Raw genomic sequence first — 18,917 nt, 5'->3', positions numbered from 1 at the left:
GCGATATGGCCAAAAGATCATATCTCGGTATTTTTTGGTTAAATGGCGATATGCGATATATATCTCGGTACTTTCTACGTTTTTCTATTTGGATAAAGAAAATCTGTATTTATTTAAAAAAATGTTATGTTCACATTCTGCCCAATGATATCCTACAAACAATGAATTGAATATTGAAGGATATGGAAACAAATATAGTGAATGTAATGTAGGCTATGCAATATATTATGTGCAAAAAGATTTTGTTTTTAATTGACTAAAGGCTAAACTAAAAATGAAAATAAAAACAAAAACAAAAGCACAAACTAATTATATTAGGCCTAGCCTGCATTTGATTACCCCATTATAATGGTCACTTTCATAAAAATATACTTGTAGGTTTAAAATTCCACATATAGTACATTTATTGTCTCCAACAACAAATATTTTAGCAATATGTTTATTTTAGTCAGAATTATTGCGCTACTATTCTATTGTGCTCCGTCTGTTTGACGCGCATGCGCGCGGCGGCGCTAGTTCACAGAAGCTTGAATTTTAGCGGAGATTCACTTGCAGAAGCTCGTACTCTCCTGACAGTGAAATGGACATATTTGTTTGACTCTAACATTTACAGATGGAGAATATACCTGTGAAATGTAAGTTGAGCACTGAGGAAAGCACCACATCTCAAACGCATTAATCAGCGCAAGTATTTATCTGTCAGTCAGCAACAGTATCTGTCAGAGCATCTGACAGGACAAGCTGCTTTAAACTTGTTAACTATATCTTAGGCTACCAGTTATTTTGAAGCCCTTAATATAAGCTTGTGTCATGTTTAGGACAAATGTACTATGTAGCCACTTTCACTGCAGCAGCTCACACTGCGACCTCCGCTATTTTTCAGATGTGCTCATTTCAAACTACTGTATCGATATAAACGGTATTGCCTCATTTCATATCGTTTCAAAAAAGTATAGCGATATATCGTACAAACTCGATATACCGCCCAGCCCTAGTCTCAACAGAAATCGACTCATCAGACCAGGCAACATTTTTCCAGTCTTCAACTGTCCAATTTTGGTGAGCTCTTGCAAATTGTAGCCTCTTTTTCCTATTTGTAGTGGAGATGAGTGGCACCCGGTGGGGTCTTCTGCTGTTGTAGCCCATCCGCCTCAAGGTTGTGCATGTTGTGGCTTCACAAATGCTTTGCTGCATACCTCGGTTGTAACGAGTGGTTATTTCAGTCAAAGTTGCTCTTCTATCAGCTTGAATCAGTCGGCCCATTCTCCTCTGACCTCTAGCATCAACAAGGCATTTTCGCCCACAGGACTGCCGCATACTGGATGGTTTTCCCTTTTCACACCATTCTTTGTAAACCCTAGAAATGGTTGTGCGTGAAAATCCCAGAAACTGAGCAGATTGTGAAATACTCAGACCGGCCCGTCTGGCACCAACATCCATGCCACGCTCAAAATTGCTTAAATCACCTTTCTTTCCCATTCTGACATTCAGTTTGGAGTTAAGGAGATTGTCTTGACCAGGACCACACCCCTAAATGCATTGAAGCAACTGCCATGTGATTGATTGATTATATAATTGCATTAATGAGAAATTGAACAGGTGTTCCTAATAATCCTTTAGGTGAGTGTATATATATATATATATATATATATATATATATATATATATTTATTTATTTATTAAGTACATTAAAGTATAAATATATTAAATAAAACATTTTAAATTGTAAAAATATTTCACAATATTACTGGGGGGTTTTCAACGCTCTCTCACGACCAATTCGTACGAATTCTTACGAGTGATTAAAAGGTGGCTGATTCGTACGACCTCACTCGTCCGAATTTGTACGATTTGTCTAAACCTACGTGATGGGTAGGTTTAGGGCCGGGGTCAGGGGTAGGTCATTCGTACAAATTCATACGAATTTGGTAACTCGTAAAATATGTACGAATTAGCAAAAATCGTACAAATTCATACGAGCAAGGTTGTATGAATTCATTCAAATTAGCCACCTCATAACATTTGTACGAATTGCCGTGAGATCGGGTTGGTTTTTTTCTGTATTTTTGATGCTAATAAAATACAAATAAATGCAGTACTTTTGACCGGTACTGTATGTACAGTTTGACAAAACATAGAACAGAGTGAATGAAAAGTGAAAAAGAAAAAGAGATTTTGTGATCTACAGACCGAATATGCCAGAAGCAATTCCCTTTACGTTTTGTAGCCACCACCCTTTCTTTTCTTCTGAAAACGCCTGCAAAAATGAATGAATTTCCCACAAACCTACCAACCCTTGTTCCGAGTCACAGATTCAGTGTGCCGCACCTGAGTGTCAATCCTGCTAATACATTGCATTCGATTAGATCTTTCCAGACGTCAATCACTGAATGAACTGGAAGCACACTAGTATTCTCTGCAGGATTAAGCCTGTGTTAAATTGGCTGCTTTACAAAAAATGAGCCATGAAGCCAGTGAATAAAGCAGGTTCATAGAACGGCAGGTACATTTGATAGAGAAAAAAGAAAGAGATGGAAGGGGGTAAGAAAAAGGGAGACAGTCCTGTGTTTAAATTAGAGAGTTACTTCTCTGGCTCTACGAAAAGGTGGCAAACTTCAGGGAATTATTCACTGAAAGATAATTAAATGCTCTGTGAAACTTTAAATAAGCTAAATAAATTGCTTTTCTCAATTATGCTTCCTTCCACCTTCATTTTTCCCTGAGTCCTCAGGTGGGCCAATGTATATGGTGGCCTCTGGGATTGCAACACAACAGCGATAGAGAAACAAGCTGAAAGTGGCAACACAACAACAAATCCAAAACAGTTGTATGTATCCATACTGCAAATTTAAAGGGGCAATTCACCTAAAAAATAAAATATTGTCATTTTCTCACCGTTCCAAACCTTACTTTTCTTCTACTGAACACAAACGATGATATTTTGATGAATGTTTCAACTGTTTTTGTTCAGACAATGAAAGTCAATGGCGGGGTTGGCAGAACGATCCCCTAAGGGCACCGGGATGGAACGGGCACCGTATAATGAGGTGTGCACCGTTCCACCCCGGTTGGGGCTGCCCTCACTGGTCTGACGCCGGTGGCGCCATTTCTTTTGAGACAAAGCCTTCTCAGCGTGAAGAACGGCCCTCGGAACCGGCTTCTGCTTCAGCTTTGAAGCAGAAGCCGGTTCCGAGGGCCGTTCTTGCTGTGGTGCATATGAGAAACTAGACGGCTGGAGCTGCTCACGCCCAGCAGCCCCAGGGGGTTGGACATAGCGAGGGAGAGATTTTTTTTAACCGCCTCTGACTGTAACTTGGCCTCCTGGAGACTCTCGAAGACCGAAATAACCGAGTCGCCGAAGAGACCAGAAGGATTGATAGGAGCATCAAGAAAGAACGCTGTATCTTTCTCCTTGATCTCCATCAAATTGAGCCAGAGGTGTCTCTCAGGCCCGATCCACACTACTGCGTTTTAGTTTAGAAACGGATAATTAAAACGAATACGATCTCCGTCCACACCAGCGTTTTAGCTGCGTATTAGAATTGATCTCCGTCCATATTAAAACGACTGAAAACGCGGATCACGTGACCATTCACCAACACTGGGCATGCACGTGCCGGTGTAAACACAACTTCATTGATAAAATTATCCCACCATGCTCTGGGTTAACCCCAAACCGACGCTCCATGTACGGTCAACGCCGCCGCTGCACACGGGAATTGTCACAGATCGCTCGAATAATAGCTTGACTCCGGCGCATGTAGGCAGTTATAGCGTTGTAAAATGCAGAATTTACTTGTACAACAGCTGCTAGCAAAGATATACGCCATGACTGATGACACCCAATCAGAGAGCCGAGCGTGAGCCTCTACTACGTCATCGTTTCTAAAGTCCTTCGTTTTGACCCGTCTACACTAAAACGCCCTCCGGAGATTCAAAACGAAAAACGGATCGGCAGCGTTTCTAAACTTCTCCGTTTTGGGTCACCGTTTTTGCCGTTTTAGTGTGGACGGGAGGTGCAAACGTAGCAAAAGGTCTCCGTTTTTAAACGAAAACGCAGTAGTGTGGACGGGGCCTCAGTGGCCACAAGGGCTGCCATAGACTGCCCGATTGCTCTGGCGGTCTCCTTAATAGCCCTGAGACATAAATCTGTGGCCCGACAAAGTTCTTGAACTCCATCGGGCCTAACTCCCTCACTTCTGTCCAAATACCCCAGCAGGTCAGCCTGATATGCTTGTAGCACTGCCATAATGTGCAAGCAGGCTACGGCTTGACCCACTGCCGTATATGGGTTTCCCACTAGATTAGAAGTAGTTTCCTTTAATGGTTTAGTGAGAGAAGCCGACGCCTTCAGGGACGATGCTGAACCGGGGAGACAGATAGCTCGCAAGCGTCTGTTCTACCCGGGGCATCGCCCCATATCCATACTCTCTCAACCCCCTAATATCTAAATATACTTGAACTTGGGGGCTGAAAAGACAAGATGAGTACGGTTTTTCCCATGATAGACTGCTCGCTGTGCAGATCGGGAAAAAAATGGAAGGCCCCGTGATGGAGGTGAAACAATAGAGGGAAGGAAGCGCTCGTTTAAATTATTTTTAGGACGAGCGCCCCTTTTCTCTGCTGGCCATTCAATATTTAATTTATCTACAGCCTTAGTAACCACCTCCACCAGCTCCTCATACACTGGGGAAAGAGATTGCAAATCCTCTTCCCCCATGATTGTGTCACTTTCAATGCCCAGCACATCTACCTCCTCGGAGGTAGAGCACTGAAGCATTGGTCTCTCTCCCCGGGCGGAAGAAACCACGGCACAGGCTTCTGATACCGGAGAGAGAGCAATGGATCCCTCGGGAAAGGGAGGAGAAAAGATCCTCGGTTCCGTCTCCAACCCCGTAAAGGGATCCATTTGCGATCCCCAGGAATGCATTCTCCGCGCTGCCTCAGCAGACGTGGGTCCTGCACCCTGAGAACCGCGAACCTGACTACTTTCCTTGAAAAGTGACAGGCGGGAACGGAGCATGCTAAGCGAAAGCTTCTCACAATGTTGGCAATCAGCCCCCTCGAAGGCTGATACCGCATGCTCCACTCCCAAACACATTACACAAAGCTCCTGTGTGTCCCCACTCGTTAAATGGTAAATAGTAAATGGTGAATGACGCATTCACGCTGGAAGCGTTCCCAAAGCGTCATCGACGCATCGCGAGTTCCCTCGAAAGGGAACACTGCATTTAAAGTTGTTTGGACTTATAGATTTTTTTTAATGTATTTTTTTATCATTTTAAAGCAAATTCTTTGACTCCTAGTACTGTATGAATAAAAACAACCCCATTTCAGTAATTGTTGTCTAGACTTTCTTTTCCCCGTCCTCTTCAGCTTTGCTGAAGTAAATTCTTTCCCCTAATTAAAAATACATAGGCTCAATACCTTGAGCTCTGAGTAGCCCTGGTCACGTTTCAGTAATACAGCAGTTCACATTCAGCAGTTCATTTAGACTTGCAAATCGGATCTGCAGAGACACTTCAGTTGGTTACTAACCCTTGGCCCTTCTATGAATTATACAACCTGCAGTTTAATATTAAAAAAAAATTAATTATAAAGCTCTCCATCAAACCAAGGGAAAGTCAAAAGGATACCTTTTGCATAATTTTACCATTTTTCCCGCTTTTGAGTTCTTTCCTCTTAGTCTGAGATCTAATGGACATTTCCCTCTGCTCTGTTAAATATGGAATATGCATATCTCATAAATGAATTCTCTGCAGTACTCACTAAGCCTTCTTCCACACTCAGGTTAACAAAGTTGTGATTGGTGTGCAACTCTTTCCTAAGGCAAATGTCAATGTCAGTATGAGCCGATCAAGTCCTAATATACGGAGATCAGTACGGTATAATGCCAGTTTGTGTGATATGTGGGGTTTGAATGTGCATTCCAAGTAGTGTTGTCAAAATATTCCATACTTCGGTAACAAGTCGGTACTAAAAAAATTTAAACGTCACGGTACCAAGTCCCGGTGGTACCGAGTACCCAGTCAAACCCGGTTCTGGATGCGCATGCACGAAGGGCGTGAAGTTGCATCCTCTTCATGAAAGCGCTGAGACATGGCGACCAGCGGCGCTGGTGATGTGGTGTCTGTGTATATTACACTGCAAAAAGACTATTTAAATATGAACCCTTCATGTTCTGCTGGTCTCTGTGTGAATGAACGGCGCAGACGCGCGGTTTCATTAAACGTTACCACACACACTGAAGCACGACGTGACGCTCGCGCTGTTTAAAGTCTCTGCTGCCTCACGATATGATGACATGATTCATGATTCAATTCATCTCCGAGAGTCACTTCATGAGCATTTTACTTAACCGCTTCATTTGAGAAAAACTATCGTCATATCATACACGCACAGAAATTTCACGGCAACCCGTCAAAATAAAAGTTTGGTTTAACTTAAAGAAATTGACAGAAATAATTATTTTAGGCTACTGTACAATAGATTTAACTACGTCTCCATTAATTAAAGATACTACTACTAATAATAATAATGTGTACATAGAAGGTTGCTTATTTTTCACTTGACTTTTTTTATAAGCAATATTTCTCAATATCATCAGTATTTTCATTTAAACAGCATGCAGCCTTCAATCCTTTCATAAATTTATCATCATAAATAATAAAGTCATTGAATTGAATTTAATATATATATTTGTTTTCAAATAGTTAAATAAATTATACAAAAAAAAAATAGTTCAAACTGATTTTGCTGTGGTACCGAAAATGGTACCGAGAACCGTAACATTTTAATGGTATCGGTACCGACTACTGGAATTTTGGTACCGTGACATCCCTAATTCCAAGTCTCTTTTGGTTAATTTATTGGGTCAGTGAACCTGCATAAAAAGTCGATGAAAAGATTAGAATGGGAAAATAAATATTAATTTAGTGCAATTAATTATTAAAAAACAAGTGTTACAAAAAAACATTTATCCACACTCCCCCAACTCAATGCTACACTCAATGTAAGCTATTCAAATTTAAGCTATATAAATAATTCTGTGATTTGTTAAACTATACTTACTTTTACCTATTAAATTGGTGAAATGTCAATCAAATATCTGAAATTGAAATAAAATAAATTTAAAATAAAAGTGAAAGTGAAAAAGTAAAAAAATAAAATTAAGTGAGAATAAGTAAAAAATAAAAGATGAGAAAGAATAAGGTGAAAATACAATAAAATAATGAAATAGTAAAAAATATAGTGAAAAAATCAATTATAAATAAATACATTGCACATACATACATTCATACCATACATACATACATACTTGGTGTCGGTAGTCTGTAGGAAAGAAGTTACAACATTTTCACTGATTGTCACTCACTGCTACAACTAACATCTGAACTTTATGATCGTTAGCATAACCAGCTTGGATACCATGCCACAATATGTCCTGACAAACCAATAATAATCACAGGACTTTCTTTGAGTCATACAAGCCACAGAAACAGAACTATCATCACACAGATTGCAGGAGAAACGTAGCGACATTGTGTGTATTTTATAATCTAAAGCCACAGCGACTGGTTTCTCTCCCCCACAATGAGTTCTTTTGTCAGTCAGTGGTAATGAGCGAGAGAGATCTCAGCTCGTCTTCCCAACTCTTTTTCTTCCTCAGCTAGCACATGGAGATCTGAAGTTGGTGGGTGTTAGTTCTCCTTCTCCCAACCCTCATCTGTTCTCCTGTCTTTCTTTTCTTCTTTGTACAAACACCATCCCTTCCTTCATTATTTTTTTAAGAAGATGGTTCAGCATCAAAAGCCTCTCTAGCGGAAAGAATTGTCACTTCAAAGTGCGGTACCTCCAACCTCCTCAACCTAAACACTCATTTTCAACAAATAGCATCAAATGAATTGTTAAAGATTACCCAAAAATGAAACATTATGTCATTAGCTACTTGACTCATGACATTTATACTGTGTGATCTACTTTCTTCTAGAGACCAGACCACCAAAGGTCATGATACTCTTTTCCATATACTGAAACTGAATTGTAAGCAGGGGCTTTCAAGCTCCAAAAAACACCATAAAAATAAACTGTAAACATCATCTTCTAAATTTTTTGAAGTCAATTGATAAATTTTGAGTTGCTCCTCTCACAGAGCTAAGTCATTATTCACAGACAGTCTTCCTTTCCACAATATCTCTCCAATTTGCATGATTTATTATGTGCATCATCAAAAGCGCCACATCGCGATCGGATTGCTACAAGACATATGAGAGCCAATAACGTCTGGCATCACTGATGTCAAAGCTCATGTGACGTCCTGTTGTGCCATATTTAAATATTGTAACAACATGAGCAAATAATGACAGAATTATCTTTTAAGAATAGGAGTAGGCGAGAAATAATAGCCATTAATGCTCCTTTACTCATTGCATTCATTTCATTCACACTAACAGATATAAATTTGTCAGGTTATTACATTTTATTTGCCTGTGGAAATGTAATTTCCCCTGGGAGACTTCAATGCTGTATATATTTGTGTGGGCTGTATGCATATGTGAGCAAATGGTCTTCAGCGGTATTGTGTGCACCATATGGCTCAATACAATATCATATCTCTGCTAATGTTTTACGGTAATGTGAAAAAATGTCATGTTAACATTCATCTGAAGATTTCTGCTTTCTTACAAATAATGCGTGTGTGAATACGTGTGGAGACGCATTCTGTCCCCAAATATATGGACAAATATATCACTTCTAATCCAAGCTGAGAGAAATACAACACTTGATTTAATCTGTCTTAAGCGTTTTCTTATTTAAACCTAAATTCAAGAAATAGTGCTATGAGTATGTTGTAGGGTGTATGTATGAGTATGTTGCAGAGTCCACCTGTCCGAATAAATGAATAGTTGATATGTTTTGTGAATTATAAATGTATAGGGCTGTCGTTTTAATGTGTTAATTTATTTAATTAGTTATGGGAAAAAATAACATGTTAAAATTATTAACGCATTTAACGCACCTGCGACATCCCATACCTACGTAGATCATTTTACATTTCATACAATTGATTGATGACAAACATGATGCAGGGCAACAACTCACTGCGTGATGGAGCCTATATAATGCAGTTAAAATGCTCCTAAAATTCAAGATACCAGGGCAAAATGCCCCTGTATGAGTTGTCGTACTTATAATATAGTTAAGCAATATCACACGAGTAAGGAGGGAAATATAACACGAGTGCTGATTTTGTCCAGAATAGCACAAGTGTAAATGTGATTTTGATTTTATACAAGTTCAATAAATAAAAAGTTAATATTGTGTTATATTTTAGACACACTATTGTCTGCGTTTGGTCAATTTTGCCAACGAAAATATGACCTGTAAAGCCAGAGCAGAACTGTTGTACGTCTCCGAGCAACACACAGCGATGCATGCTTCATTTCTAAATGATTTCGCATTTTGAGCGAATTAATCGGGTGAACCAATGATTCAATGGCCGATTTGAATGAATCATCTGAATGAATCATCTGTTTCAACGAACTGAATGACTCAATGGCTTACTCATTAAGACATTTACTGCCGCCTACTGGCAGTTTTAGTTTCTTATTATGAAAAATCCGCTGTCCACACGAACACTTGGACATGCGCCAATAATAACGCATGTTTTTCCAGGTTAACATTAGAGCGGGTGGTCAAGCCATAGTTAGGTCAATGAATGATAGGGGAAGATTTTAGTTTCCTTCCCGATATACTGTAATTACCACGTCCCTGTCCCAAATGGAACACTTCATGTCCACTCTCGGTCTTGTGGACTTACAATGGCTGCCGCGTGCGCATGTCCGTCAAGTCCGTGAGACCGTAGGGTTTTCCATTTATCATTTTAGGTTTCAGAAAGCAAGCGTTACGTCACGAAAGTGCGAACTCATAGGAAGGGCGCGAGTGTTTAGGGAGCCATTTAGGACAGGACCCATTTGGACTAGCTGTGTTACGATCGGTTTGTCATGGACTGCGTGACTTCACCACTTCCTGTGGAGTTTTTTATTTTTTTGCGACTAACTGACTAATTGAAATTTAGTCGACTTGAACCCTCTTCTCGTCGACTAATGTTTAGTCGACTATTTGGCAGCCCTAATATATATAGGCCTACATTTATTTTTTAATTTCTCAACAGTATATGAATCTGTGATCATACATGCAGCGTACTTTATAATCTTTTTATATCATAATTTGTTCTGGCTAGTTAAATGACAAAAAATCTAATCCAACCACTTCATTGTTGTGGCAACATCATCTTTGTGCATATTTATACTTACCATGTTTCCCACACAATTTAAATGGGTCTTTATTTATAAAAAAAAAATGATAGTTTCCTACATATTTTAGGAAGAGGGTCGCTGGCAAGGAGATTGTAACAAGTTTCCAAACCACACATACAATGACTATTTATAATTGAGAAAACTAAAACCAAAGTTTAATGACTACTATTCCATCATTTCCTGTTTCTATTCTGTCATTTAGCTCATACTCTTTCCTGCCAATATGTTATGTTCATATAGCAACATTAGTCAACTGTAGCATGAAACATTCTAGGAATTTCTCCTCACTGCTTGTAACACATCAGCACAGTGACAATGGCGTGAAGATTAAAGGTGCAATGTGTAATATTTCTGAGGATCTACTGACAGAAATGCAATATAAGATCCATAACTATGTGTTCAGTGGTGTATAAAGACCTTACTCAATGAACTGTTATGTTTTTATTACCTTAGAACAGGGGTTCCCAAACTTTTCAGCCCACGACCCCCAAAATAAAGGTGCGAGTGACTCGCGACCCCTACTATCCTCGGAGGTGGTTAAAGTATACAAACATTGCGTGAAACTGTGCACACGCACTAATAGGCATACTTACAACACAGAAGAACACAACAGTCAAAACAAACATTATATTATTTTATATTATACTACAGGGCTGTTACATGCTTGATTCTGATTGGTTGAGAAGGTTATAAGGTGTGCAATTATTTTCAGGGAAACGCACGGCTAAAGTAGTTTTGACCGCATTAGTTCCATATCACTGCGCGTAGTAATAACTGTAACAACGGAAAATAGGATACAATTCATAACAAGAAAAAACATGCAGCCCCATGCGCTTGATCTGCAATTTGTAATGTCTAACTTCACAATAAATGGACACATGCAGTTTAATTTTAATAAAAATTAAACTGCACGGGTTTTCGTTATTATTCTATAACAAATAAATAATTATTGATAGGCCTACTTGTTAAAAGGGCTTTGTGTTTCATTTAGCCTATTAGCTCGAGTGTGCACTATTTTTCTAATAATTCAACGGCCTGTCGTCAATTATTCCTTACTTAAATATTAACATCTCCTAATGAGATGGATGCGCACAATATCGTTGCGCACAACGGCGCACACGCACAAATAGGCCTATCTAAACACGAGCATGTTTACAACAAAAAAATGAACACAACAATCAAACAACTCTAATATTGTTTTATAGTAATTTACTCATTACTTTCATTTAAATATTAGCCTAACATCTCCTAATGAGATGGATGGGCACATGCCGTTGCGCACAAAAGCGCACACGCACAAATAGGCCTATCTAAACACGAGCATGTTTACAACAAAAAAGAACACAACAATCAAACTATAATACTGTTTTATAGTAATTTACTCATTACTTTCATTTAAATATTAGCCTACCATCTCCTAATGAGATGGATGGGCACAATGCTTGGAGCACAGCAAGTCCATTCTTGGTTTAATTTTGGAGACCGCCACTCGGAGTTCGTCCTCCACATTCAGTCGCGATCTGTGTTTATTTTTAATGTACGTGAGTGCCGAGAAAGTCTTTTCGCACAAGTAGGTAGTGCCAAAAGGCATCAGTACATCCATAGCGGCCTTGGATAGCTGTGGGTATTCCTTCTCGACAGAAATCCAGAACTCAGCCAGCGTCTTGGAATTAAACGCTGTCTTTAAGGTTCGGTCGCTTGACAGTTCAACCAATGCGTCCTCCAGGTTGGATGTCAGATGATTAGCCCTTGTTACAGTGAACGGTGATCTTACCCAGTCATATTGTTCTGGAGCTGTTTCCTTTGGGAAATACTTGTTGAAGTGTTCCAGTAGGGATTGAAGGTGAGTAGTGATAGACTTCATCACTATGTTAACACTCAGTTCATTTTCCTCAATGAATTCGTCCAGCTCAGAAAACATGTCAATCCTACCCATTTCAACTCGCTCAGTCCAGCGCTCAAGTTTTCTCGTGAATGCGTAGATTTTATCATTCAGTGACATGATGCTTGTGTTTTCACCTTGCAATGACATATTAAGGCCATTCAGTTTTTCAAATATGCAAGACAGATACGCTAGCCTTGTTAACCAGTCAGGATCAGTGAGGTGGTCAGCGAGCTGGGACGCATGCTCCATCAGAAATAAGCGCACTTCGTCCCGCAGCTCAAACAGGCGGCTGAGCACATTCCCTCGCGAAAGCCACCTGACTTCTGTGTGGAACAGCAAGCACTCATGCTCCGATCCCAGTTCGTGACAGAGAGTGGCAAACAGCCTGATATTGAGTGGACGCGCTTTTATGTAGTTGACAATTTTTATCGCGGTTTCAAGAACACGTTTAAGTTCTGGGTCAAGTGTTTTGCTCGCAAGAGCTTCTCTGTGTATAATGCAATGCGTGAAATTTATGTGAGGCGCCACTTGCAAGACTCTTGCTTTAAGGCCTTTCTTTTTCCCCAGCATCGCTCCAGCACCATCTGTACACACACCGATGCACTCACCCCAAGACAGTCCCTCTTCTTTTAGTTTGTTGTCAACTTTTGTGAAAATGTCCTCGCCTGTGCACGTTCCCTCAAGCGCGGTGCAAAACAGAATGTCCTCGTTAAGTTTTCCGTCAAAACTGTATCTGACGAATACAAGCAGCTGGGGAGAGTTTGATACATCTGTGGATTCATCTAATTGTAAAGCATATTTCCCTTTCTTCACTCTGTCCACCAGCTGACACTTTATGTCCTGGGCCATGTCGGAGATGCGCCGGGCAATAGTCCCGTTAGACAGAGGCACTGCTTCTAGCTCACGGGCCAGTTTATCCCCATGCATAGCCCGACTTATTGCTATAGCAGCGGGTTTGATAAGGGTTTCACCGATCGTGTGTGGCTTTTTTGCCAGTGCAATTAAATATGCCACCTCATATGATGCCTGTTGAGCTTTGGCAGGGATTGTTGTTTGTTTAGTTAGAACTTTCTTTTGGCCTTGCAACTCTCGCTCCTTTCGTCGGAAAAAATCTACTGGTTTAGCAGCAAGAGAGGGGTGCTTGGTTTTCAAGTGTCGTAGCATTTTTACAGGCTTTAGGCTTTCATGTGCTAGCACCTCAGTGCACACTACACACTGGGGATGTTGTACTTCGTTGATGATGACGCATGTGAATCCATACTGGATAAATTCGTCTCGATACTTTCGACACTTGGAGGAAGGCTGATCCGACTGCTGATGGATGTGCTCTTTATGCACACGCCGGCCTCTTTCCGTATCTGAGGTCGATGGCATTTCCGACGGTGGTAGGCCTACTTCTCCACTCTCCTCCGCTGGCACCTCTGCTGGCCTTCCTTTGTTGTCTTTGGTCGATATTAACCAACGTTTCATTTCGAAAACAATATTATCCTATACTTAAACCTAAAAAATACCTTGCGCTACGTGTCAGAAAGACTGTTTATCTTGGTGCTGTAGTAAAGTGACCGCTAATTGTCGTTAATCTCTCGTCATCACCTCAGGCTCAGGACCAACGGCTTTTTTTTTATTTGTATGTTTTTATTTTTTATTTTTTTTATTTAACAACTATTTTTTTGTATTTTGTTACAATTATGGATACAATATGCTATTTCTAATCGTTATATATATATATATATATATATTTTTTTTTTTTTTTTTTTTTTTTTTATTAGCCTATTATTATTTTTTATTTAGGGACTGTTCGTTTTTTATTTAAGGGGCCACCGGAGGAGTTTTGAGATCTGTAGTCAAAATACTTGACCCTCCCTTCGCCAGTAATACATTTTTCCATGACCCTCCAAAATGATTGTGAAAAAGGCATGACCCTCCCCGATAATTTATTGATTGCTGGTTTGCGCTTGGCAAAGATGCTCAGATAGCCATTGTTTTTTTTTTTTTTACAAAATGACAAACGACTAAACTCCTACTTTCTCGTTTTACTAAGGCTGTAACGATGGACCAAACCTACAACTCGGTTCGTATCATGATTTTTTATTTTAGATTTAAAAAAAAAGAAGAAAAATCATGTTTTCGGTGCTGATGCAGTGGTGACGCGTTCATGTAACAAGGGTGGCGCTCCCAATAAAGTATCTAAAGGCTGCCACAAAAGAACCGGCAAAAGTAATGATTATGAATATGTCAAATAGTATAGCAGGGAGAGATATTAATTGTTTATTAATAAACAAGGTTTTTCTGTGTCAGTGTGTCGGCTTCAAGATGAATTTGACGATGCTGACTCGCCATCTTCACAGTAACGCGCCAGAGAGAAATGCAGATTTCATACGGATTACATAAGCAGAGAGCAGTCTGTTTTTCGTTTTTAAATGTTCTGTTTAAAAGTTGACATCAAGCTTTCTATATATTTCTCAATTCTGTGAGGCAAGTAGCTACATTATACGCTGAGTTTCGGTTCATGAGAAAGAGTCCAGTTCACGCGCCGGCGACTCCGTGTCATGATGATCTATTTTCTACTATATTTACTTCTTATTCATTAATCCAGGTAATTGGTTGATGAAACATTAATTAAAATTTAGATACAATTAATAAAAAACGAAATTTACTTTAAAGAAAGGCTTTGTGCTTTCTGAAGTCTCTGTGGAAGTTTTAAAGTCGCTTTCAGAGCGGTCATGTCCGAAACGGAGAACTGTCACGTCCGTATTGTTTTTTTCCTCATAAATGCGAACACGAAAAATAAAATAAAATAAAGAATATTTTATGTTCTGTGGAGGCCGACCCTTCTTCATCCAGTTATTAGCGTACTTTTGTTTTGTGTAATTCAGTGTAATTCGTAGAATTATTAAAAAATATTTTGCCACATAAAAGTTAAAGATTTTTTGTCACGTCACATGTGTATTTCGCTCATATTAAATATAAAACGCATGTGTAGACTGTAGGGGTGTAACGGTTCACAAAATTCACGGTTCGGTTCGATACGATACACTTGTGTCACGGTTCGGTTCGGTACGATTCGGTACGTTTCCGATACAGCAAAAAGAAAGAAATGCCAGAGAAATTTCCTTGATTTAATCTTTTTAATTATATTTTTATTAAAACTAACATCATAAAGTATGATATTTTTTAACTTTGAGCAATGATGGAGCTATACTTGACTTTTCTTAGGAGCTTATAAAACAAAACAGCTCCTTGGACAAAATTAAATGTAATATTGTAGTAGTTATAAACAAAGGTTTATTTTAGTTCAGATTAACATTTGAGGGCAGCAATTGTATTCATAATGTCAAAATAAAACCGGCGTGATGTTACTTGAAAGCATTATAGCCTACTATTCCTGCCAAACTTCCATGGTTACAGTTAGTAGTGTTACTACAGTAAACCCATGGTGAATGTTGCTGATCTGTGGACACTGGATAGTTCATTCATGGCACAATGTTTCTTCCTGGTTTCCACGTCAGCGCTGTTTGATCCGTTAATAACGGAGAAATGCGAATGTTTCTCACTAGATCTTGCAGCGATGTTATTACTTCAGTGGCGAATTCAAATGCTTTCTTTACTGGATTTGGCTGTGTAGTAACAGTGCTGATGATTAAGATCGGCTCGCGCTGTATTTGTCCAAACTGATAAACGGTCCTTCAACCACACAATAACGAGTGGTTTCGTTCCGCTTACATTACATTTGCCATTTGATGTTGGGCAATGTTGTGGTCACGCACATTATGAGCGCGCTTGCCACGCGTGACGCGCCTTCATTTGAAATAACGAAATTTTGGTCGGCAGGAAAAATGGTCCAACGAACCGTTCGGTTCAAAAATGCGTACCGAAAACCGAACCGAAAGCCTCGTACCGAACGGTTCAATACAAATACGTGTATCGTTACACCCCTAGTAGACTGATATTTTTCTAATGTCTTGACTCCTTTGGGGGTATGGATAGCCTGTTTCAGTATTAAATACATTTTCTGATCATTTATATTTCAAGTTTTGACTGCAAATGTCACGTCCATAACGCTGGAATTGCCCAATTTTAAATAATTTATCCTCAAATAGTTTTTTGGTGTCGGTCTGCGTATTTCCGATTATTTTAACTTCAAATAATACTAATAGTAATTTAAAAATGTGATAGCCCTACGTCACATCACACTCCACTGTTATGGTGGCAATTTCAGTATTTACTCACTAACATTGTTGTGAAAACACAATAAGAATGGAAACTAAAATATGGAAGTATCGTGCTACAGCGCACATTATATCAGCTGCAGTTCTGGCACTTCAGTCCCAATACACTCAAACACTCAACGTACATTCATATCACATGTTAATGCAGCGGTAGAGTTACTCACAGGACACTGCACTTATTCGTAATCACAAAAGTTAATTATTTAATCGTGCTTCAAAGCTATGCCAGGTAAACATTTCATTGGCGTTCTGTACATGATGTACTTTTTCTGAGCGCGCACTGAAGCGCGCGCAGCGCACTGTCAGACAGCGCTAAACTGGATTTTTGTTGGGAGACCCATCTGATAGCGATGGGGAACCGAGACCGAGAGAGCTACATGGAAAAAATATTTGAAATTTTGCTGTTTTCATGGATACAAAAAGTTGAATGACCCTCCCCTCAACAAAGAATAAAAATACACCCTCCCCTATTTTCCTCCGGTGGACCTTTCCATAAATACCAAACGGTCCCTTGGAAATCATCTCGCGACCCCCCCCTCGCTGTCTCACGCCCCCCCGGGGGGTCGCGACCCCTACTTTGGGAACCACTGCCTTAGAATGAGACATTTATATCTACATAACCGCGGGCACCCCCTTCTATGAAGGTCGACATATTGTGACGTCATGTTTCTACTGTAGCCGACAGCGAACGAACAGCGCTACAGACCGCGTTTCGTCACTACCTTGAAAGAGAAGCCGCAGAAAGCTAGAAGCTAGTCATAAACACCGTGAGTAGTGACTTTTCCCTTGTCAGTGGTGTAAAATATGTAGTTGGATTGTTTCATGTAACTTAGTTCTTCTCCCTCGCTGTGTTATGGCTTTGACAATTAGCTGATTAGTACTATTGAACATAAAACAGTAACGTTACAGGAGTCACCAACCCGTCGATCGCGGTCGACAAGTCGATCTTGGAAGCATTTTAAACCAGAGAAAAAAAAAATATATATATTTTTATTCATTATCATTTATTAATTTGTGTGTAGTAAATGGTGTCTAAGGGATGCGGAGGCGCGCGCGCTGTTACAATCACGTCATTTTTGCCACGCGCACCTTTGGGCTCATGCGGACGCGTCGAGTAAAAACAATGCTTTACGCTTTAAGCTCAGCCACAGCCCTACAGCATTACAGCTCATATTAGCCAGCTAAACTTTTACTACCCTGTTAGAAAAAATATGTAGTTGGATAGTTTCATGTGGTTCTTCTCCCTCGCTGTATTATGGTTTTGCTATGTGGGGAGAAATGTGCTGGTTACATTCGTGAGACAATCAGCTAATTACTATTATTATTATCAAGGGTCTTGATATATAATATATTAAGACCCTTGATCCTCACCTGACTATGGCTTTGTGAACTTTATCCATGATGTGGTTTATAATGGACTGTGGCACAGAAACTTGGCTTACTCTGGCTATTCTCTTCTGTCTCAGACGAGGATATGTTTGTCCCGTTTTAGCAACCGTAGCTTCTTCGAAAGGGAGGGGTGAGCAGTGGGCTGAGCCATAAGTGCAACTCGCAACCGAACCGCTAGATGCCGCTAAAATCTACACACTGCACCTTTATTGCTCCTCCGTTTGAAACTTTAATGAGTGGCGTGAGGACTTCAGCAGTGCATTCTTGTTCTGGGATTACGGCATGATTATAAATTACAAAACCGGTAAAATGTAGTGCTTTTACTGCTCAGTGTCTGTTTTCCGTTAATGAAAACAAGATTGATCTTGCCATCGGTCAATTTGACTTTAAAATTCATATCTTATCTGTTGAGCATGTGAATGCAATGGCCAATCCTTAGTAACCAATAATTAAAGTACTTAATTCAACAGCTTTTTTCTATAGAACCGTGAAATTGTACTTGTTTTTGTACTGAAATTTTAATACAGTGACAACCCTATAACTAAATGTAGTGCAGAATCATTCTGTAGCCTACTGTATATTTACAAGTTAACATTACATTTTCAATGTGATCTCAGACTTTTGGACTACTCTCTTTAAAAAAAGTTCTATATAGAACTTTAATGGTGCGTTCACACCGGACGCGAATAGCGCGTCAGGCGCGAGTGATTTCAATGTTAAGTCAATGCAAAGACGCGTTACGCGCGTAAAAAATTCCTGCGGCGCGAACAAGGCGTAGAGCGCGGCGCGGTAGACGCGAATACGCCTCATTCGCGCGTCAAGTTCGCGCGAATGGCGCGAATTGAGCGTCTGGCGCGTTAAGCGCGTTACGCGCGAATGATTTAGTTAGTGCTATTTGTGCATAGTTTGACGCGAATTTCGCGTCTGCCGCCCGAGTTGAAAAATCTGAACTTCTGCGTCAATTCGCGCCGCGTTAAACCAATCAGGAGCCTAGCTGCTTGCTGCTGTCACGTGGTGAAGTATCTGGATGCTTCAATAAATTATTTTGTAATATATGACTGTGGTTCTAATGCACAACAAAGCAAATATTTTTAT

General features: G+C 39.8%; 1 protein-coding gene across 1 annotated transcript; it reads right to left on the bottom strand.

The window, feature by feature from the left end:
* Nucleotides 1-11,736: 11,736 nt before the first annotated feature.
* LOC130071990 (SCAN domain-containing protein 3-like) lies at nucleotides 11,737-13,578 on the bottom strand. Its single transcript, XM_056236857.1, has one exon. The coding sequence runs from the start codon at nucleotides 13,576-13,578 to the stop codon at nucleotides 11,737-11,739; it is 1,842 nt and encodes a 613-aa protein (XP_056092832.1).
* Nucleotides 13,579-18,917: the final 5,339 nt, after the last annotated feature.

The sequence above is a fragment of the Rhinichthys klamathensis genome, unplaced genomic scaffold (assembly GCF_029890125.1).
Source record: "Rhinichthys klamathensis goyatoka isolate OS25496 unplaced genomic scaffold, OSU_Roscu_1.1 h1tg000469l_1, whole genome shotgun sequence".
NCBI classification, from domain to species: domain Eukaryota; kingdom Metazoa; phylum Chordata; class Actinopteri; order Cypriniformes; family Leuciscidae; genus Rhinichthys; species Rhinichthys klamathensis.
This window is presented reverse-complemented; position numbering and strand designations above follow the sequence as displayed.